Source organism: Artemia franciscana, chromosome 4, assembly GCF_032884065.1.
Source record: "Artemia franciscana chromosome 4, ASM3288406v1, whole genome shotgun sequence".
NCBI lineage: Eukaryota > Metazoa > Arthropoda > Branchiopoda > Anostraca > Artemiidae > Artemia > Artemia franciscana.
In genome coordinates, this window is record NC_088866.1 from 24,193,309 (window position 1) to 24,217,840 (window position 24,532).

General features: G+C 31.7%; 2 protein-coding genes across 2 annotated transcripts in view; both read right to left on the minus strand.

Moving 5' to 3' along the window:
- LOC136026181 (large ribosomal subunit protein uL16m-like) overlaps positions 1-24,532 on the minus strand; it is a 235,760-nt gene that overhangs the window by 157,521 nt on the left and 53,707 nt on the right. The window lies entirely within an intron of this gene.
- LOC136026180 (zinc finger protein 239-like) lies at positions 8,210-12,925 on the minus strand. Its single transcript, XM_065702502.1, has one exon. It carries the CDS (start codon positions 12,917-12,919, stop codon positions 11,873-11,875), a length of 1,047 nt encoding a protein of 348 aa, XP_065558574.1. The 5' UTR covers positions 12,920-12,925; the 3' UTR covers positions 8,210-11,872.

The following is a 24,532-nucleotide window of genomic DNA, read 5'->3' on the forward strand; positions in this document are numbered from 1 at the left end:
ACCCACAAACAAACAAACCTACATATATACAACTTATTTAAATATATATATATATACTAGCTGTTGGGGTGGCGCTTCGCGCCACCCCATCACCTTGTTGGTGGGGCGCTTCGCACCCCCCCAAGCCCCCCCGCGCGCGTAAGTCGTTACGCGCCATATTAGTTACGCGCCATTGTAGTTGTGTCCCTGTGTCCCACCTGTGAATAGAGATAGATCTAAATATATGTTTTTAACTACGTAAAACATGCGAATATACAACATTCTTAGCTGTCCCATTGTCTGTGCATATAAATAGATTGTCAGGTTTACTGACTCTTGAACATGCAACATATAATTGTCCATGGGAAAAACAATCCGTATTCAGATCTATACCTCATTATTCTAATGATGTGTCCCTGTGTTCCGGTCATCATTTATATTCCCTGTGTCCCGGTCGTCATTTGTGTCCCGGTGTCCCAGTTTGTAATTTCTCTTTGAGTGTCCCGGTCGTCATTTATATTCCCTGTGTCCCGGTGTCCCGGTCTTCATTTGTGTCCCGGTGTCCCGGTCTGTAATTTCTATTCGAACAATCCCTGTGTCCCGGTCGTCATTTATATATCCCGCCTGTGCCCCCGGCGTCCCCGTTGTAGTTGTGTCCCTGTGTCCCGGTCGTCATTTATATTCCCTGTGTCCCGGTCATGATTTGTGTCCGGGTGTTCCAGTCTGTAATTTCTCTTTGAGGTTCCCGGTCGTCACTTATATTCCCTCTGTCTCGGTCGTCATTTGTGTCCCGGTCTTTAATTTCTCTTTGAGTGTTTTTTCTTTTTAGTTTTTTTTTAGTTTTTTACCTTTTTTCTTTTTTCAGTTTTCTTTTTCTTCTTTATTTTTCAGCGTCACTATGACGAACCTTTGTTTTTTTAACTTAAATCTGGTAGGCATTGATGACCTTATCCAAGTCAAAATCCCAAACCCAATCATCATCGCTATCATTTTCAGTTTTGATATGTTTTGACTTTCGCTGTCCAGGTGGATTTTCATCTAACTGCGCGGTTTTGCGTTCTTTAGCCGCAAGCCTTTTTTCTTTCTGTTCTTGTGATTCCTTGGAACGCTTTCTTTTCTTACTTTTTCTATCAGCAGCAAGTTTTTTGGCATAAACTCTTTGAGCAGCTTCCTCGGCTGTTGCCATTGTAGGTTCTTCAGTCATTTTACAATTAAACATTTTTCCGTGAACAAATGTCTTAAATACCATTAATGACGTCACCGTCATAGCAAAAATGACGACAACTAACTTCATGACGTCAGTCGACACAGAAACATGACGTCACCTGATCCACAGACAGACACACAGACAGACAACTTATTTTTATATATATAGATATCTATCTATCTTCTATATATATAAAAATAAGTTGTCTGTCTGTGGATGGATGGATCAGGTGACGTCACCTGAAAAAACTGGATCAGGTGACGTCAAAACTGAAAAAACTAAAAAAAGGCAAAAACTACAAAAAAAACTAAAAACTAATAAAAAAAATAAAAAAGCTAAAAAACTAAAAAAACTAAAAAAAGGCAAAAACTACAAAAAAAACTAAAAACTAATAAAAAAGCTAAAAAACTAAAAAAACTAAAAAAAGGCAAAAACTACAAAAAAAACTAAAAACTAATAAAAAAAATAAAAAAGCTAAAAAACTAAAAAAACTAAAAAAACTAAAAAAAGGTAAAAAACTAAAAAAACTAAAAACTAAAAAAAACTAAAAAAAAAGGAAAAAACTGAAAAATAAGCTAAAATAAAGGTAAAAACCAATAAAAAACTAAAAAAAAAACTGAAAAAACTAAAAAAAGGCAAAAACTACAAAAAAAAACTAAAAACTAATAAAAAAAAGTAAAAAAGCTAAAAAACTAAAAAAACTAAAAAAAGGTAAAAAACTAAAAAAAATAAAAATAAAAAAAAATAAAAAAAGGAAAAAACTGAAAAATAAGCTAAAATAAAGGTAAAAACCAATAAAAAACTAAAAAGAAAAAAAGGAAAAAACTAAAAAAAATTTTCATCTAAAAAACTAAAAAAAACTAAAAAAGGGAAAAACTAAAAGAACTAAAAAAGAAAAAAATAAATGACGACACTCAAAGAGAAAGCGACCAGGACAAAAGGAATGTTCGATTAGCAATCAACAAAGCACCGGGACACAGGGAGTATAAATGACGACCAGGACATAAGTAAAAAAAAAAAACTATCTATATATATAAAAATAAGTTGTCTGTGGATCTGTGGATCGTGGATCAGGTGACGTCACCTGAAAAAACTGGATCAGGTGACGTCAAAACTGAAAAAACTAAAAAAAGGCAAAAACTACAAAAAAAACTAAAAACTAATAAAAAAAATAAAAAAGCTAAAAAACTAAAAAAACTAAAAAAAGGCAAAAACTACAAAAAAAACTAAAAACTAATAAAAAAGCTAAAAAACTAAAAAAACTAAAAAAAAGGCAAAAACTACAAAAAAAACTAAAAACTAATAAAAGAAATAAAAAAGCTAAAAAACTAAAAAACTAAAAAAACTAAAAAAAGGTAAAAAACTAAAAAAACTAAAAACTAAAAAAAACTAAAAAAAGGAAAAAACTGAAAAATAAGCTAAAATAAAGGTAAAAACCAATAAAAAACTAAAAAAAAAACTGAAAAAACTAAAAAAAGGCAAAAACTACAAAAAAACTAAAAACTAATAAAAAAAGTAAAAAAGCTAAAAAACTAAAAAAACTAAAAAAACTAAAAAAACTAAAAAAATGTAAAAAACTAAAAAAAATAAAAAATAAAAAAAACGAAAAAAAAAGGAAAAAACTGAAAAATAAGCTAACATAAAGGTAAAAACCAATAAAAAACTAAAAAGAAAAAAAGGAAAAAACTAAAAAAAATTTTCATCTAAAAAACTAAAAAAAACTAAAAAAGGTAAAAACTAAAAGAACTAAAAAAGAAAAAAATAAATGACGACGCTCAAAGAGAAAGCGACCAGGACAAAAGGAATGTTCGATTAGCAATCAACAAAGCACCGGGACACAGGGAGTATAAATGATGACCAGGACATAAGTAAAAAAAAAAAATTAACAAAACTAAAAAGAAGGTAAAAACTACAAAAAAACTAAAAAGAAAAAAAAACTAAAAACTAATAAAAAAAACTAAAAAATCTAAAAATCTAAATAAACTAAAAAAGAGAAAAAAAGGAAAAAAATAAAGGAGAAAAACAAAACTAAAAAACGAATGTATATACAGACCGGTACACCGGGATACAAATGACGACCGGGACACAGGGAATATAAATGACGACCGGGACACAGGGACACAACTACAACGGGGACACCGGGGGAAACAGGGGGATATAAATGACGACCGGGACAAAAAAACTGGGATGTAAATGACGACCGGGACACCGGGACAGGGAATGGTCGATTAGCAATCACCATCAACAAAGCTCAAGGGCAATCATTAGAATCATGAGGTATAGATCTGAATACAGATTGTTTTCCCATGGACCATTATATGTTGCATGTTCAAGAGTCGGTAAACCTGACAATCTATTTATATGCAAAGACAATGGGAAAGCAAAGAATGTTGTATATTCGCAAGTTTTACGTAGTTAAAACCATATATATATATATATATATATACTAGCTGTTGGGGTGGCGCTTCGCGCCACCCCAACACCTAGTTGGTGGGGGCGCTTCGCGCCCCCCCCAAGCCCCCCCGCGCGCGTAAGTCGTTACGCGCCATAATAGTTACGCGCCATTGTAGTTGTGTCCCTATGTCCCACCTGTGAATATAGATAGATATATATATATGGTTTTAACTACGTAAAACTTGCGAATATACAACATTCTTTGCTGTCCCATTGTCTTTGCATATAAATAGATTGTCAGGTTTACCGACTCTTGAACATGCAACATATAATGGTCCATGGGAAAACAATCTGTATTCAGATCTATACCTCATGATTCTAATGATTGCCCTTGAGCTTTGTTGATGGTGATTGCTAATCGACCATTCCCTGTCCCGGTGTCCCGGTCGTCATTTACATCCCCCTGTTTCCCCCGGTGTCCCCGTTGTAGTTGTGTCCCTGTGTCCCGGTCGTCATTTATATTCCCTGTGTCCCGGGTCCCGGTCGTCATTTGTATCCCGGTGTCCCGGTCTGTATATACATTCGTTTTTTAGTTTTGTTTTTCTCCTTTATTTTTTTCCTTTTTTTTTCTTTTTTAGCTTATTTAGATTTTTAGATTTTTTAGTTTTTTTATTAGTTTTTAGTTTTTTTTTCTTTTTAGTTTTTTTGTCCCGGTCGTCATTTATATCCCCCTGTTTCCCCCGGTGTCCCCGTTGTAGTTGTGTCCCTGTGTCCCGGTCGTCATTTATATTCCCTGTGTCCCGGTCGTCATTTGTATCCCGGTGTACCGGTCTGTATATACATTCGTTTTTTAGTTTTGTTTTTCTCCTTTATTTTTTTCCTTTTTTTTTCTTTTTTTTATACTCCCTGTGTCCCGGTGCTTTGTTGATTGCTAATCGAACATTCCTTTTGTCCTGGTCGCTTTCTCTTTGAGTGTCGTCATTTATTTTTTTCTTTTTTAGTTCTTTTAGTTTTTACCTTTTTTAGTTTTTTTTAGTTTTTAGTTTTTTTAGTTTTTTACCTTTTTTTAGTTTTTTTAGTTTTTTTAGTTTTTTAGCTTTTTTATTTTTTTTATTAGTTTTTAGTTTTTTTGTAGTTTTTGCCTTTTTTTAGTTTTTTTAGTTTTTTAGCTTTTTTATTAGTTTTTAGTTTTTTTTGTAGTTTTTGCCTTTTTTTAGTTTTTTTTTAGTTTTTTAGCTTTTTTATTTTTTTTATTAGTTTTTAGTTTTTTTTGTAGTTTTTGCCTTTTTTTCTCTTTGAGTGTCGTCATTTATTAGTTTTTGCCTTTTTTTCTCTTTGAGTGTCGTCATTTATTAGTTTTTTCCTTTTTTTTTTTAGTTTTTTATTGGTTTTTACCTTTATTTTAGCTTATTTTTCAGTTTTTTCCTTTTTTTTAGTTTTTTTTTATTTTTTATTTTTTTTAGTTTTTTACCTTTTTTTAGTTTTTTTAGTTTTTTTAGTTTTTTAGCTTTTTTACTTTTTTTATTAGTTTTTAGTTTTTTTTTGTAGTTTTTGCCTTTTTTTAGTTTTTTCAGTTTTTTTTTAGTTTTTTTTTGTAGTTTTTGCCTTTTTTTAGTTTTTTTAGTTTTTTATTTTTTTTATTAGTTTTTAGTTTTTTTTGTAGTTTTTGCCTTTTTTAGTTTTTTCAGTTTTGACGTCACCTGATCCAGTTTTTTCAGGTGACGTCACCTGACACATCCATCCACACATCCATCCACAACTTATTTTTATATATATAGATATATATATATATATATATATATATATATATATATATATATATATATATATATATATATATATATATATATATTTCAAGTTTATATATATAAAAATAAGTTGTGGATGGATGTGTGGATGGATGTGTCAGGTGACGTCACCTGAAAAAACTGGATCAGGTGACGTCAAAACTGAAAAAACTAAAAAAGGCAAAAACTACAAAAAAAACTAAAAACTAATAAAAAAAATAAAAAAGCTAAAAAACTAAAAAAACTAAAAAAAGGCAAAAACTACAAAAAAAAACTAAAAAAAAACTGAAAAAACTAAAAAAAGGCAAAAACTACAAAAAAAAACTAAAAACTAATAAAAAAAGTAAAAAAGCTAAAAAACTAAAAAAACTAAAAAAACTAAAAAAAGGTAAAAAACTAAAAAAAATAAAAAATAAAAAAAAACTAAAAAAAAGGAAAAAAACTGAAAAATAAGCTAAAATAAAGGTAAAAACCAATAAAAAACTAAAAAAAAAAAGGAAAAAACTAATAAATGACGACACTCAAAGAGAAAAAAAGGCAAAAACTAATAAATGACGACACTCAAAGAGAAAAAAAGGCAAAAACTACAAAAAAAACTAAAAACTAATAAAAAAAATAAAAAAGCTAAAAAACTAAAAAAAACTAAAAAAAGGCAAAAACTACAAAAAAAACTAAAAACTAATAAAAAAGCTAAAAAACTAAAAAAACTAAAAAAAAGGCAAAAACTACAAAAAAACTAAAAACTAATAAAAAAAATAAAAAAGCTAAAAAACTAAAAAAACTAAAAAAACTAAAAAAAGGTAAAAAACTAAAAAAACTAAAAACTAAAAAAAACTAAAAAAGGTAAAAACTAAAAGAACTAAAAAAGAAAAAAATAAATGACGACACTCAAAGAGAAAGCGACCAGGACAAAAGGAATGTTCGATTAGCAATCAACAAAGCACCGGGACACAGGGAGTATAAAAAAAAGAAAAAAAAAGGAAAAAAATAAAGGAGAAAAACAAAACTAAAAAACGAATGTATATACAGACCGGTACACCGGGATACAAATGACGAGGATGAAGAAAATTATATTTTAAAATGCCGTGAATTGTTTCACCAATTCGTCGTTGATATGTATGCTAAAATTGAATCAGAACGTTTACTATATATCCGCCTGAATCAAACCAAGCTTCGCTCTGAACAATACATTCTTTTGCGAGATGCAGTTATAAATGACGGTAATATCACAAACGTTGGAAGATTAACAATTTTACCTTCGTCATATGCTAGCAGTCCTTATCCATATGCTAGCAGCCCTATCGTTTTTTTTACTTATGTCCTTCCTATTATTCCTATAGACTAATGATTCGGGAGGATGAAGAAAATTATATTTTAAAATGCCGTGAATTGTTTCACCAATTCGTCGTTGATATGTATGCTAAAATTGAATCAGAACGTTTACTATATATCCGCCTGAATCAAACCAAGCTTCGCTCTGAACAATACATTCTTTTGCGAGATGCAGTTATAAATGACGGTAATATCACAAACGTTGGAAGATTAACAATTTTACCTTCGTCATATGCTAGCAGTCCCCGTCACATGCATGAATATACTCAAGATGCTATTGCGTATGTTCGTCACTATGGTCGTCCAGATTTATTTATTATAGTTTTTTTTTTCTTTTTAGTTTTTTTGTAGTTTTTACCTTCTTTTTAGTTTTGTTAGTTTTTTTTTTTACTTATGTCCTTCCTATTATTCCTATAGACTAATGATTCGGGAGGATGAAGAAAATTATATTTTAAAATGCCGTGAATTGTTTCACCAATTCGTCGTTGATATGTATGCTAAAATTGAATCAGAACGTTTACTATATATCCGCCTGAATCAAACCAAGCTTCGCTCTGAACAATACATTCTTTTGCGAGATGCAGTTATAAATGACGGTAATATCACAAACGTTGGAAGATTAACAATTTTACCTTCGTCATATGCTAGCAGTCCCCGTCACATGCATGAATATACTCAAGATGCTATTGCGTATGTTCGTCACTATGGTCGTCCAGATTTATTTATTATATTTACATGTAATCAATCTTGGGACGAGATACTGCAGCTTTTACTTCAAGGACAATCGGCGGTTCATAGACATGACATTACGGCCCGTGTCTTCCGGCAAAAGTTGAAATCACTGATAAACTACATAGTAAAACTTGAAGTATTTGGGTCAGTGCGATGCTGGATGTACTCAGTGGAATGGCAAAAACGAGGTTTGCCATACGCACATATACTGATCTGGCTACATAAAAAAATTACTTCGAATGAAATTGATGATGTGATTTCCGCTGAAATACCTGATGAAAATGTCGATAAGGGGTTACATGATATTATTGTAGAAAATATGATACATGGACCTTGCGGTGCACTGAACGAAAATTCACCAAGCATGGCCAAAGGAAGGTGTACAAAGCAATATCCTTGACTTTTAGTATCCAACACAATTACTGGCAATGATGGTTACCCAAAATATAGAAGAAGATCTACTGAAGATGGCGGTAAAACAGCAATAATAAAGAAGCGTAACGGTACCACCATCGAAGTAAATAACCAGTGGGTTGTTCCATATTCTCCATTATTATCAAAAACATTTAATGCACACATAAACGTTGAATACTGTAACTCCGTAAAGGCAATCAAATACATATGTAAATACGTCAACAAAGGCAGTGACATGGCAGTTTTTGGCTTGCAGCCCGAAATCAAGGATATCGACGAAATCGTACAATATCAGGCTGGAAGATACATAAGCAGTAATGAAGCTGTTAGGCGAATTCTTTCATTTCCGATACATGAACGTAGTCCAGCTGTTGTTCACTTAGCGGTACATTTACAGAATGGTCAACATGTTTATTTCTCGGAAACCAACGTGCAACAAAGAGCCCTGAATCCACCGGATACAAAGTTAACCGCTTTCTTTTCGCTTTGCAAAAATGATTCTTTTGCAAAAAATCTGCTGTATACTGAAGTGCCTTCGTATTACACGTGGAATTCTAAAAATAAAGTATTTGAACGTCTAAAACAGGGTAAGTCAGTCGACGGCCAACCTACCATCTTCAAAGATACCACGTTAGGAAGACTCTACACCGTTCACCCCAATCAACATGAATGCTTCTTTCTACGCCTGCTTTTGGTGAATGTGCCCGGTCCGACATCCTTTGAGTATTTGAGGACTGTAAATGGTACTATACATGACACTTACCGTAGTGCATGCCAAGCTCTGAATTTATTGGAGAATGACCAACACTGGGATAACTGCATCAATGACGCGTGCGAAACGTCAAACCCAAGTCAAATTCGTGCATTGTTTGGCATCATTTTAACAACTTGCTCTCCATCAGCTCCTACAGAGTTATGGGAAAAATATAAGTCAAAAATGTCCGAAGATATACTCCATCGAAAACAGTTAGAGACGTCAGATATGACTTTTGATTTTACATCAGAAATTTATAACTACACTTTAGTTGTTATAGAAGATTTGTGCGTACGTATGGCAAACAAACCTCTTCAGGATTTGGGAATGCCTTCACCTAACCGTATCGCTGCTGTTTCGACATGTGTAGAATTGGATCGTGAACAAAGTTACAGTACGAGTGATCTATTGTCGTATGTACAAAATAACATTTCCAAGTTAACGTTGGAACAAAAAGACATTTATGATACGATAATGCATTGTGTCGATAACAACGTTGGAGAAATTTTCTTTTTGGATGCGCCAGGAGGTACTGGTAAAACGTTTGTGATAAAACTGATTCTGGCATCAATTCGATCAAAAAATGATATAGCGTTGGCAATTGCGTCGTCTGGAATAGCCGCAACATTGCTGCCTGGTGGAAGAACTGCTCATTCCGCTTTGAAATTGCCTCTGAACTTGCATTCTACAGAAACTCCCACGTGCAATATTTCCAAATCATCTGGGATGGGTAAAGTATTGCAGCAATGCAAACTTATTATTTGGGATGAGTGCACAATGGCACACAAAAAATCACTCGTGGCTCTGGATCAATGCTTGAAAGATTTGCGAGGGAAGTCGAAACCCTAGCACATTAATATTGCTTGCGGGATATTTCACGCAAACATTACCTATAATACCTAGATCAACTCCTGCAGACGAAATGAATGCTTGCCTGAAAAATTCTAATTTATGGGCACACGTAAAAACATTAAAATTAACTACAAATGTGCGTGTCCGATTGCAAAACGATGACTCTGGTCAAACATTTTCAGATCAATTGCTGGCAATGGGAAACGGAAAGCTCCCAGTAGACTCAATTTCAGGACGTATACAACTACCTGCTGATTTCTGTAATTTAGTGACGTCCAAAAATGAATTGATTGAAAAGTATTTCCGAATATTCTAAAAAATTATAAAAATAATAAATGGCTAAGTGAAAGAGCGATTCTCGCACCCAAAAATATAGACGTCCACGAAATCAACAATATTGTTTTGACCAAGATTCGAGACCAGGCAGTCCTTTACAAGTCAGTCGACACAGTTTTGGAACCAAATGAAGCGGTTAATTATCCATCTGACTTTTTAAATTTCGTGGATCTTTCGGGGTTTCCACCACACGTGCTACAACTAAAAATAGGCGTACCAATAATACTTTTAAGAAATATCAACCCACCAAAGCTTTGCAATGGCACGCGACTTGCCGTAAAAAAAACAATGGAAAACCTAATAGAGGCCACAATCTTGACAGGGCCTTTTGAGGGTGAGGCTGTTCTTATTCCTCGCATTCCCATGATTCCAACGGATCTGCATTTTCAATTTAAAAGATTGCAATTCCCAATTCGATTAGCATTTGCAATCACCATTAACAAAGCTCAAGGTCAATCATTAGAAAAATGTGGTATAGTTCTCAATACTGATTGTTTTTCCCATGGACAATTGTACGTTGCATGTTCGAGGGTCGGTAAACCTGACAATTTATTTATATGCAACGACAATTGGACAGCGAAGAATGTTGTATATTCGCAGGTTTTACGCAGTTAATTTGTATTGTATCTATCTATCTATATAAAAACGAGTTGTGTGTATGCATGTTTGTTTGTTTGTAAAAAGAGCGTTTGCATATGACGTCATTATTAGTACATACGGCTTTGTATATGGACAGACAATGGGAAAGCCAAGAATGTTGTATATTCGCAATTTTTACGTAGTTTGAAACACATATATAAATCTATCTATATTCACAGGTGGGACACAGGGACACAACTACAATAGCGCGTAACTAATATGGCGCGTAACGACTTACGCGCGCGGGGGGGCTTGGGGGGGCGCGAAGCGCCCCTCCAACTAGTTGTTGGGGTGGCGCAAAGCGCCACCCCAACAGCTAGTCTATATATAGATACAGTTTCTTTTTCAGTTTTTTTTCTTTTTTAGTTTTTTCTTTTCTTAGTTTTTTTCTTTTTTAGTTTTTCTTTTTTAAGTTTCTTCTTTTTATTGATTTGTTTTCTTCAATTTGTCAATATTCATTCTAACATTGACACATGGAAAAATCTTTATGTGCCAAGCAAGCTAAAGCTCCAACAATTTATAATAAACCTCAACATTTTGGGTATCTGTTTTAAGGTTTTCGAATTACTTTAATCTTTTGTCAAAATATATTGAAATATTTATGCAATTCCCAGTTTTTTTTTAGTTTTTTCTTTTTTTTAGGTTTTTTTTCTTTTTAGTTTTTTACCTTTTTATTTTTTTTTACATTTTTTCTTTTTAGGTTTTATCTTTTTTTATTTTTTTTTATTTTTCATTTTTTTTTAGTTTTTTCTTTTTAGTTTTTTTTTAGTTTTTTACCATTTTTATTTTTTCAGTTTGCTTTTTCTTCTTTATTTTTCAGACATCATATGCAAACCCTCAACAAAAAAATACATACAACTTATTTTTATATATATTTATAAGATATAATCTGGCGTAACAGACATAGTGTAACAGACATAACAGACAGACAACTTATTTTTATGTATATAGATTACTAGCTGTTGGGGTGGAGCTTGCATACGTTACACTTGAATGGCTTTTAACGAGTGTGGGTTCTCATATCTATGGCAAGAGCATTCTTCTAATTAGAACTGTGCTTACATGCATCACACTTGAATGGCTTTTCCCCAGCATGGGTTCTCATGTGTATGGCTAGATTACTCGTCTGATTAAAACCGCGCTTGCATATATTACACTTGAATGTCTTTTCACCGGTGTGGGTTCTCATATGTATGGCAAGGGTAGGTTCTCATGTGTATGGCAAGATTGCTCTTCTGATTAAAACTGCGCTTGCATGCATCACACTTGAATGGCTTTTCATCGGTGTGGGTTCTCAAGTGCATGGCAAGATTCTTGTCCCAAATAAAACTGTGCTTACCTACGTCACAGTTGAATGGCTTTTCACTGGCGAGGGTTCTCATGTGCATAGCAAGAGCATTCTTCCGATAAAAACTTTGTTTGCATATGTCACACTTGAATGGCTTTTCATCGGTGTTGGTTCTCATGTGCATGGCAAGAGTGGATTCTCATGTGTCTGGCAAGATTACTCTTCTGATTAAAACTGCACTCGCATGCATCACACTTGAATGGCTTTTCACCGGTGTGGGTTCTCATGTGTATGGCAAGAGCATTCTTCCATTTAGAGCTGTACTTACATACGTCACACTTGAATGGCTTTTCCCCGGTGTGCGATCTCATGTGTCTCACAAGATTACTCTTCTGATTAAAACTGCGCTCGCATGCATCACACTTGAATGGCTTTTCACCGGTGTAGGTTCTCATGTGTATGGCAAGAGAATTCTTCCATTTAGAGCGGTACTTACATATGTCACACTTGAATGGCTTTTCCCCGGTTTGGGTTCTCATGTGTATGGCAAGAGCATTCTTCCATTTAGAGCTGTACTTACATACGTCACACTTGAATGGCTTTTCCCCGGTGTGTGTTCTCATGTGTATGGCAAGATTACCCTTCTGATTAAAACTGTGCTTGCATACATCACACTTAAATGGCTTTTCCCCGGTGTGGGTTCTCATGTGTATGGGAAGATTACCCTTCTGATTAAAAGTGCGCTTGCATACATCACATTTGAATGGCATTTCCCCGGTGTGGGTTCTCATGTGTATGGCAAGCTTACTCTTCTGATTAAAATTGTGTTTACATACATCACATTTGAATGGCTTTTCACCTGTGTGGGTGCTCATGTGTATGGCAAGAGCATTCTTCCAATTAGAGCTGTGCTTACAAATGTCACATTTGAATGGTTTTTCACCGGTGTGGATCGTCTGGTTTTTACTAGTTTGAACTATTAGGTGTCTCATAAGATTATTGCTTATAGATCGTTTCTCATCATTTTGAAAAGATGTTTCATTCTTCTGATTTTCTGCGTCCTCTCCTTTTTGTCTGGTGGTTTCTTCAGCTGATGAGACAATTGTATTCGATAGTTCAGTTTCAGTATAGTCCGTTTTTAACAGATTTGACTGATGGGTCTCATTTGCAAAAATGATCGCATGATCAGAGGCTTCTTCATTCATTGAATTTATCTTGGACAAAAAAAAATTTGACTTATATCTTCAAGCTTCAAACTAAAGCTGAAATGCCATGGCAATTATGAATTAACATTAAAAAATATGTGCTCAAACTGAGCAGTTGTGCTAAACTGTTTCAGATTTCACGACAAACAGAAATAATTCTTTACTTTAAGGATATTGATTATACGTTGGTAAAAGCAAGAAAAGAAAATACAAAGTTACTCGTTTAAAGAGAGTAGATATATGTGTTATATATTGAATTATTACATTGTCTCCGAAGCCGTCACCAAATGCAGCTACATGGTACTTTTTGGCTTGCAGTTAGAAATCAGTGATGTTGATGAAATCATGCAATATCAGGCTGGAAAATAAATAAGCAGTTCTGAAGCTGTTTGGCGAACTCTTTCATTTCCGGTACATGAACGAAGTCCAGCTGTTTTTCACGAAGCGCCCCCGCACGAATCGCCCCCACCAACTAGCTGTTGGTGTTGGCGTAAGTCGTTACGCGCCATTGTAGTTCGTGTCGCTGTTTTCCACCTGTGAAAATAGATAAATATGTATATATATATATATATAAATATATATATATATATATATCTTCTATATATATAAAATAAGTTGTCTGTCTGTCTGTCTGTGGATGGATCAGGTGACGTCACCTGAAAAAACTGGATCAGGTGACGTCAAAACTGAAAAAACTAAAAAAGGCAAAAACTACAAAAAAAACTAAAAACTAATAAAAAAAATAAAAAAGCTAAAAAACTAAAAAAACTAAAAAAAGGCAAAAACTACAAAAAAAACTAAAAACTAATAAAAAAGCTAAAAAACTAAAAAAACTAAAAAAAGGCAAAAACTACAAAAAAACTAAAAACTAATAAAAAAAATAAAAAAGCTAAAAAACTAAAAAAACTAAAAAAAACTAAAAAAAGGTAAAAAACGAAAAAAACTAAAAACTAAAAAAACTAAAAAAAAGGAAAAAACTGAAAAATAAGCTAAAATAAAGGTAAAAACCAATAAAAAACAAAAAAAAAACTGAAAAAACTAAAAAAAGGCAAAAACTACAAAAAAAACTAAAAACTAATAAAAAAAAGTAAAAAAGCTAAAAAACTAAAAAAACTAAAAAAACTAAAAAAAGGTAAAAAACTAAAAAAAATAAAAAATAAAAAAAACTAAAAAAAAGGAAAAAACTGAAAAATAAGCTAAAATAAAGGTAAAAACCAATAAAAAACTAAAAAGAAAAAAAGGAAAAAACTAAACAAAATTTTCATCTAAAAAACTAAAAAAAACTAAAAAAGGTAAAAACTAAAAGAACTAAAAAAGAAAAAAATAAATGACGACACTCAAAGAGAAAGCGACCAGGACAAAAGGAATGTTCGATTAGCAATCAACAAAGCACCGGGACACAGGGAGTATAAATGACGACCAGGACATAAGTAAAAAAAAAAATTAACAAAACTAAAAAGAAGTTAAAAACTACAAAAAAACTAAAAAGAAAAAAAAACTAAAAACTAATAAAAAAACTAAAAAATCTAAAAATCTAAATAAACTAAAAAAGAAAAACAAAAGAAAAAAATAAAGGAGAAAAACAAAACTAAAAAACGAATGTATATACAGACCGGTACACCGGGATACAAATGACGACCGGGACACAGGGAATATAAATGACGACCGGGACACAGGGACACAACTACAACGGGGACACCGGGGGAAACAGGGGATATAAATGACGACCGGGACAAAAAAACTAAAAAGAAAAAAAAACTAAAAACTAATAAAAAAACTAAAAAATCTAAAAATCTAAATAAGCTAAAAAAGAAAAAAAAGGAAAAAAATAAAGGAGAAAAACAAAACTAAAAAACGAATGTATATACAGACCGGTACACCGGGATACAAATGACGACCGGGACACAGGGAATATAAATGACGACCGGGACACAGGGACACAACTACAACGGGGACACCGGGGGAAACAGGGGGATGTAAATGACGACCGGGACACCGGGACAGGGAATGGTCGATTAGCAATCACCATCAACAAAGCTCAAGGGCAATCATTAGAATCATGAGGTATAGATCTGAATACAGATTGTTTTCCCATGGACCATTATATGTTGCATGTTCAAGAGTCGGTAAACCTGACAATCTATTTATATGCAAAGACAATGGGACAGCAAAGAATGTTGTATATTCGCAAGTTTTACGTAGTTAAAACCATATATATATATATATATATATATATATATATATATATATATATATATATATATATATATATATATATATATATATATATATATATATCTATCTATCTATATTCACAGGTGGGACATAGGGACACAACTACAATGGCGCGTAACTATTATGGCGCGTAACGACTTACGCGCGCGGGGGGGCTTGGGGGGGGCGCGAAGCGCCCCCACCAACTAGGTGTTGGGGTGGCGCCAAGCGCCACCCCAACAGCTAGTATATATATATATATACTAGCTGTTGGGGTGGCGCTTCGCGCCACCCCAACACCTAGTTGGTGGGGGCGCTTCGCGCCCCCCCCAAGCCCCCCCGCGCGCGTAAGTCGTTACGCGCCATATTAGTTACGCGCCATTGTAGTTGTGTCCCTATGTCCCACCTGTGAATATATATATATATATATATATATATATATATATATATATATATATATCTATATATATAAAAATAAGTTGTCTGTGGATGGATGGATGGATGGATGTGTGGATGGATGTGTCAGGTGACGTCACCTGAAAAAACTGGATCAGGTGACGTCAAAACTGAAAAAACTAAAAAAAGGCAAAAACTACAAAAAAAACTAAAAACTAATAAAAAAAATAAAAAAGCTAAAAAACTAAAAAAACTATAAAGGTAAAAACCAATAAAAAACTAAAAAAAAAACTGAAAAAACTAAAAAAAGGCAAAAACTACAAAAAAAACTAAAAACTAATAAAAAAAGTAAAAAAGCTAAAAAACTAAAAAAACTAAAAAAAGGTAAAAAACTAAAAAAATAAAAAATAAAAAAAACTAAAAAAAAGGAAAAAACTGAAAAATAAGCTAAAATAAAGGTAAAAACCAATAAAAAACTAAAAAAAAAAAGGAAAAAACTAATAAATGACGACACTCAAAGAGAAAAAAAAGGCAAAAACTACAAAAAAAACTAAAAACTAATAAAAAAAATAAAAAAGCTAAAAAACTAAAAAAACTAAAAAAAGGCAAAAACTACAAAAAAAACTAAAAACTAATAAAAAAGCTAAAAAACTAAAAAAACTAAAAAAAAGGCAAAAACTACAAAAAAACTAAAAACTAATAAAAAAAATAAAAAAGCTAAAAAACTAAAAAAAACTAAAAAAACTAAAAAAAGGTAAAAAACTAAAAAAACTAAAAACTAAAAAAAAATAAAAAAGGTAAAAACTAAAAGAACTAAAAAAGAAAAAAATAAATGACGACACTCAAAGAGAAAGCGACCAGGACAAAAGGAATGTTCGATTAGCAATCAACAAAGCACCGGGACACAGGGAGTATAAATGACGACCCGGGGGAAACAGGGGGATATAAATGACGACCGGGACAAAAAAACTAAAAAGAAAAAAAAACTAAAAACTAATAAAAAAACTAAAAAATCTAAAAATCTAAATAAGCTAAAAAAGAAAAAAAAAGGAAAAAAATAAAGGAGAAAAACAAAACTAAAAAACGAATGTATATACAGACCGGGACACCGGGATACAAATGACGACCGGGACCCGGGACACAGGGAATATAAATGACGAACGGGACACAGGGACACAACTCCGGTACACCGGGATACAAATGACGACCAGGACACAGGGAATATAAATGACGACCGGGACACAGGGACACAACTACAACGGGGACACCGGGGGAAACAGGGGGATATAAATGACGACCGGGACAAAAAAACTAAAAAGAAAAAAAAACTAAAAACTAATAAAAAAACTAAAAAATCTAAAAATCTAAATAAGCTAAAAAAGAAAAAAAAAGGAAAAAAATAAAGGAGAAAAACAAAACTAAAAAACGAATGTATATACAGACCGGGACACCGGGATACAAATGACGACCGGGACCCGGGACACAGGGAATATAAATGACGACCGGGACACAGGGACACAACTACAACGGGGACACCGGGGGAAACAGGGGGATGTAAATGACGACCGGGACACCGGGACAGGGAATGGTCGATTAGCAATCACCATCAACAAAGCTCAAGGGCAATCATTAGAATCATGAGGTATAGATCTGAATACAGATTGTTTTCCCATGGACCATTATATGTTGCATGTTCAAGAGTCGGTAAACCTGACAATCTATTTATATGCAAAGACAATGGGACAGCAAAGAATGTTGTATATTCGCAAGTTTTACGTAGTTAAAACCATATATATATATCTATCTATATTCACAGGTGGGACATAGGGACACAACTACAATGGCGCGTAACTATTATGGCGCGTAACGACTTACGCGCGCGGGGGGGCTTGGGGGGGGCGCGAAGCGCCCCCACCAACTAGGTGTTGGGGTGGCGCGAAGCGCCACCCCAACAGCTAGTATATATATATATATATATATATATATATATATATATATATATATATATATATATATATATATATATATATGTTTTTTCATATGTTTTTTCAAATAGATTTTCAGGTTTACCGACTCTTGAACATGCAACATATAATGGTCCATGGGAAAACAATCCGTATTCAGATCTATACCTCATGATTCTAATGATTGCCCTTGAGCTTTGTTGATGGTGATTGCTAATCGACCATTCCCTGAGTCGCCATCGTCATTTATATATCCCCCTGTGCACCCCGGCGTCCCCTTTGTAGTTATGTCCCTGTGTCCCGGTCGTCATTTATATTCCCTGTGTCCCGGTCGTCATTTGTGTCCCGGTGTTCCAGTCTGTGATTTCTCTTTAAGTGTCCCGGGCGTCATTTATATTCCTTGTGTCCCGGTGTCCCGGTCGTCATTTATATCCCCCTGTGCCCCCCGACGTCCCCATTGTAGTTGTGTCCCTGTGTCCCGGTCGTCATTTATATTCCCTGTGTCCCGGTCGTCATTTGTATCCCGGTGTCCCGGTCTGTATATACATTCGTTTTTTAGTTTTGTTTTTCTCCTTTATTTTTTTCCTTTTTTCTTTTTTTTCTTTTTTAGTTTATTTAGATTTTTAGATTTTTTAGTTTTTTTATTAGTTTTTAGTTTTTTTTTATTTTTTTCAGTTTTTTTTTAGTTATTAGATTTTTACCTTTTTTTAGTTTTTTTTAGTTTTTTAGCTTTTTTAGTTTTTTTTTTTCTTTTTAGTTTTTTTTGTAGTTTTTTCCTTTTTCAGTTTTTTTCTTCTTTTGTATTAGTGTGAAATAATTTAGTGTGACGTCACCTGATCCACAGATCCACACACAGACAACTTATTTTTATATATATAGATATATATATATATATATATTAAACTACATAAAACTTGCGAAAATACAGCATTCTTTGCTGTCCTATTGTCTGTCCATATAAATAGATTGTCAGGTTTACCAACTCTTGAACATGCAACATAATAATTGTCCATGGGAAAACAATCCGTATTCACATCTATACCGCATTTTTCTAACGATTGCCCTTGAGCTTTGTTGATGGTGATTGCTAATCGAACATTCCCTGTGTCCCCGTCGTCATTTATGTATCCCCCTGTGCCCCCGGCATCCCCGTTGTAGTTGTGTCCCTGTGTCCAGGTCGTCATTTATATTCCCTGTGTCCCGGTCGTCATTTGTGTCCCGGTATCCCAGTCTGTAATTTCTCTTTGAGTGTCCCGGTCGCCATTTATATAGATATATAGATACAGTTTCATTTCAGTTTTTTTTCTTTTTTAGTTTTTTTTTTCTTAGTTTTTTTTCTTTTTTAGTTTTTCTTTTTTAAGTTTCTTCTTTTTATTGATTTGTTTTCTTAAATTTGTCAATGTTCATTCTAACATTGACACTTGGAAAAATCTTTACGTGCCAAGCAAGCTAAAGCTCTAACAATTTATAATAAACCTCAAAATTTTGGGTATCTGTTTTAATGTCTTCGAGTTACCTTAATCTTTTGTCAAAATATATTGAAATATTTGTGCAATTCCCAGTTTTTTTTTTTAGTTTTTTTTCTTTTTTTAGTTGTTTGGCTTTTTTTAGTTTTTTTTCTTTTTAGTTTTTACCTTTTTATTTTTTTATTTTTTTTTTACATTTTTTCTTTATAAGTTTTTCTTTTTTTAATTTTTTAGTTTTTTTTAGTTTTTTACCATTTTTTTCAGTTTTCTTTTTCTTCTTTATTTTTCAGACGTCATGTGCAAACCCTCAGTACAAAAATACATACAACTTATTTTTATATATAGATAAGATATAATCTGGCGTAACAGACATAGTGTAACAGACATAAAAGACAGACAACTTATTTTTATATATATAGATTTTTATATATATAGATACAGTTTCTTCTTTAGTTTTTTTTCTTTTTTAGTTTTTTCTTTTTTTAGTTTCTTCTTTTTATTGATTTGTTTTCTTCAATTTCTCAATGTTCATTCTAACATTGACACTTGGAAAAATCTTTACGTGCCAAGCATGCTAAAGCTCCAACAATTTAAATTAAACATCAAAATTTGGGGTGTCTGTTTTAAGGTTTTCGAATTACTTTAATCTATTTTCAAAATATATTGAAATATTTGTGCAATTCCCAGTTTTTTTTTTAGTTTTTTCTTTTTTTAGTTTTTTTAGTTTTTTTTTTTAGTTTTTTATCTTTTTTATTTTTTTACGTTTTTTCTTTTTAGGTTTTTTCTTTTTTTTCTTTTTTTAATTTTTAATTTTTTTTTAGTTTTTTCTTTTTAGTTTTTTTTTAGTTTTTTACCATTTTTCTTTTTCGAATTACTTTAATCTATTGTCAAAATATTTCGAAATATTTATGCAATTTCCAGTTTTTGCATTCTAGTTTGTTTTCTTTTATATATATAGAAGATATAATCTGGCGTAACGGACAGACAACTTATTTTTATATATATAGATATATATATATATATATATATATATATATATATATATATATATATATATATATACTAGCTGTTGGGGTGGCGCTTCGCGCCACCCCAACACCTAGTTGGTGGGGGCGCTTCGCGCCCCCCCCAAGCCCCCCCGCGCGCGTAAGTCGTTACGCGCCATAATAGTTACGCGCCATTGTAGTTGTGTCCCTATGTCCCACCTGTGAATATAGATATATATATATATATATGGTTTTAACTACGTAAAACTTGCGAATATACAACATTCTTTGCTGTCCCATTGTCTTTGCATATAAATAGATTGTCAGGTTATCCCCCTGTTTCCCCCGGTGTCCCCGTTGTAGTTGTGTCCCTGTGTCCCGGTCGTCATTTATATTCCCTGTGTCCCGCGTCCCGGTCATCATTTGTATCCCGGTGTCCCGGTCTGTATATACATTCGTTTTTTAGTTTTGTTTTTCTCCTTTATTTTTTTCCTTTTTTTTTCTTTTTTAGCTTATTTAGATTTTTAGATTTTTTAGTTTTTTTTATTAGTTTTTAGTTTTTATTTCTTTTTAGTTTTTTTGTCCCGGTCGTCATTTATATCCCCCTGTTTCCCCCGGTGTCCCCGTTGTAGTTGTGTCCCTGTGTCCCGGTCGTTATTTATATTCCCTGTGTCCCGGTCGTCATTTGTATCCCGGTGTACCGGTCTGTATATACATTCGTTTTTTAGTTTTGTTTTTCTCCTTTATTTTTTTCCTTTTTTTTTCTTTTTTAGTTTATTTAGATTTTTAGATTTTTTAGTTTTTTTATTAGTTTTTAGTTTTTTTTTCTTTTTAGTTTTTTTGTAGTTTTTACCTTCTTTTTAGTTTTGTTAATTTTTTTTTTTACTTGTGTCCTGGTCGTCATTTATACTCCCTGTGTCCCGGTGCTTTGTTGATTGCTAATCGAACATTCCTTTTGTCCTGGTCGCTTTCTCTTTGAGTGTCGTCATTTATTTTTTTCTTTTTTAGTTCTTTTAGTTTTTACCTTTTTTAGTTTTTTTTTAGTTTTTAGTTTTTTTAGTTTTTTACCTTTTTTTAGTTTTTTTAGTTTTTTAGCTTTTTTATTTTTTTTATTAGTTTTTAGTTTTTTTGTAGTTTTTGCCTTTTTTTTTAGTTTTTTGTCCTGGTCGCTTTCTCTTTGAGTGTCGTCATTTATTAGTTTTTTCCTTTTTTTTTTTAGTTTTTTATTGGTTTTTACCTTTATTTTAGCTTATTTTTCAGTTTTTTCCTTTTTTTTAGTTTTTTTTTATTTTTTATTTTTTTATTTTTTTACCTTTTTTTAGTTTTTTTAGTTTTTTTAGTTTTTTAGCTTTTTTACTTTTTTTATTAGTTTTTAGTTTTTTTTTGTAGTTTTTGCCTTTTTTTAGTTTTTTCAGTTTTTTTTTTAGTTTTTTATTGGTTTTTACCTTTATAGTTTTTTTAGTTTTTTAGCTTTTTTATTTTTTTTATTAGTTTTTAGTTTTTTTTTTGTAGTTTTTGCCTTTTTTTAGTTTTTTCAGTTTTGACGTCACCTAATCCAGTTTTTTCAGGTGACGTCACCTGACACATCCATCCACACATCCATCCACACATCCACATACAGACAACTTATTTTTATATATATAGATAGATACTAGCTGTTGGGGTGGCGCTTCGCGCCACCCCAACACCTAGTTGGTGGGGGCGCTTCGCGCCCCCCCCAAGCCCCCCCGCGCGCGTAAGTCGTTACGCGCCATAATAGTTACGCGCCATTGTAGTTGTGTCCCTATGTCCCACCTGTGAATATAGATATATATATATATATATGGTTTTAACTACGTAAAACTTGCGAATATACAACATTCTTTGCTGTCCCATTGTCTTTGCATATAAATAGATTGTCAGGTTATCCCCCTGTTTCCCCCGGTGTCCCCGTTGTAGTTGTGTCCCTGTGTCCCGGTCGTCATTTATATTCCCTGTGTCCCGGGTCCCGGTCATCATTTGTATCCCGGTGTCCCGGTCTGTATATACATTCGTTTTTTAGTTTTGTTTTTCTCCTTTATTTTTTTCCTTTTTTTTTCTTTTTTAGCTTATTTAGATTTTTAGATTTTTTAGTTTTTATTATTAGTTTTTAGTTTTTATTTCTTTTTAGTTTTTTTGTCCCGGTCGTCATTTATATCCCCCTGTTTCCCCGGTGTCCCCGTTGTAGTTGTGTCCCTGTGTCCCGGTCGTTATTTATATTCCCTGTGTCCCGGTCGTCATTTGTATCCCGGTGTACCGGTCTGTATATACATTCGTTTTTTAGTTTTGTTTTTCTCCTTTATTTTTTTCCTTTTTTTTTCTTTTTTAGTTTATTTAGATTTTTAGATTTTTTAGTTTTTTTATTAGTTTTTAGTTTTTTTTTCTTTTTAGTTTTTTTGTAGTTTTTACCTTCTTTTTAGTTTTGTTAATTTTTTTTTTTACTTGTGTCCTGGTCGTCATTTATACTCCCTGTGTCCCGGTGCTTTGTTGATTGCTAATCGAACATTCCTTTTGTCCTGGTCGCTTTCTCTTTGAGTGTCGTCATTTATTTTTTTCTTTTTTAGTTCTTTTAGTTTTTACCTTTTTTAGTTTTTTTTTAGTTTTTAGTTTTTTTAGTTTTTTACCTTTTTTTAGTTTTTTTAGTTTTTTAGCTTTTTTATTTTTTTTATTAGTTTTTAGTTTTTTTGTAGTTTTTGCCTTTTTTTTAGTTTTTTGTCCTGGTCGCTTTCTCTTTGAGTGTCGTCATTTATTAGTTTTTTCCTTTTTTTTTTTAGTTTTTTATTGGTTTTTACCTTTATTTTAGCTTATTTTTCAGTTTTTTCCTTTTTTTAGTTTTTTTTATTTTTTTTAGTTTTTTACCTTTTTTTAGTTTTTTTAGTTTTTTTAGTTTTTTAGCTTTTTTACTTTTTTTATTAGTTTTTAGTTTTTTTTTGTAGTTTTTGCCTTTTTTTAGTTTTTTCAGTTTTTTTTTTAGTTTTTTATTGGTTTTTACCTTTATAGTTTTTTTAGTTTTTAGCTTTTTTATTTTTTTTATTAGTTTTAGTTTTTTTTGTAGTTTTTGCCTTTTTTTAGTTTTTTCAGTTTTGACGTCACCTAATCCAGTTTTTTCAGGTGACGTCACCTGACACATCCATCCACACATCCATCCATCCATCCATCCACAGACAACTTATTTTTATATATATAGATATATATATATATATCTATATATATAAAAATAAGTTGTCTCTCTGTCTGTGGATGGATCAGGTGACGTCACCTGAAAAAACTGGATCAGGTGACGTCAAAACTGAAAAAACTAAAAAAAGGCAAAAACTACAAAAAAAACTAAAAACTAATAAAAAAATAAAAAAGCTAAAAAACTAAAAAAACTAAAAAAAGGCAAAAACTACAAAAAAAACTAAAAACTAATAAAAAAGCTAAAAAACTAAAAAAACTAAAAAAAGGCAAAAACTACAAAAAAAACTAAAAACTAATAAAAAAAATAAAAAAGCTAAAAAACTAAAAAAACTAAAAAAACTAAAAAAAGGTAAAAAACTAAAAAACTAAAAACTAAAAAAAACTAAAAAAAAAGGAAAAAACTGAAAAATAAGCTAAAATATAGGTAAAAACCAATAAAAAACTAAAAAAAAAACTGAAAAAACTAAAAAAAGGCAAAACTACAAAAAAAACTAAAAACTAATAAAAAAGTAAAAAAGCTAAAAAACTAAAAAAACTAAAAAACCAAAAAAAAAGTAAAAAACTAAAAAAAATAAAAAATAAAAAAAACTAAAAAAAAGGAAAAAACTGAAAAATAAGCTAAAATAAAGGTAAAAACCAATAAAAACTAAAAAGAAAAAAAGGAAAAAACTAAAAAAAATTTCATCTAAAAAACTAAAAAAAACTAAAAAAGGTAAAAACTAAAAGAACTAAAAAAGAAAAAAATAAATGACGAAACTCAAAGAGAAAGCGACCAGGACAAAAGGAATGTTCGATTAGCAATCAACAAAGCACCGGGACACAGGGAGTATAAATGACGACCAGGACATAAGTAAAAAAAAAAAACTATCTATATATATAAAAATAAGTTGTCTGTGGATCTGTGGATCGTGGATCAGGTGACGTCACCTGAAAAAACTGGATCAGGTGACGTTCAAAACTGAAAAAACTAAAAAAAGGCAAAAACTACAAAAAAAAACTAAAAACTAATAAAAAAAATAAAAAAGCTAAAAAACTAAAAAAACTAAAAAAACTAAAAAAAGGTAAAAAACTAAAAAAACTAAAACTAAAAAAAACTAAATAAAAGGAAAAAACTGAAAAATAAGCTAAAATAAAGGTAAAAACCAATAAAAAACTAAAAAAAAAACTGAAAAAACTAAAAAAAGGCAAAAACTACAAAAAACTAAAAACTAATTAAAAAAGTAAAAAAGCTAAAAAACTAAAAAAACTAAAAAAACTAAAAAAAACTAAAAAAAGGTAAAAAACTAAAAAAAATAAAAAATAAAAAAAACTAAAAAAAAGGAAAAAACTGAAAAATAAGCTAACATAAAGGTAAAAACCAATAAAAAACTAAAAAGAAAAAAAGGAAAA

What these genes read in the sequence shown, in the direction of transcription:
- LOC136026180 (XM_065702502.1), bottom strand. Translation starts at nt 12,919, where the DNA reads ATGAATGAAGAAGCCTCTGATCATGCGATCATTTTTGCAAATGAGACC.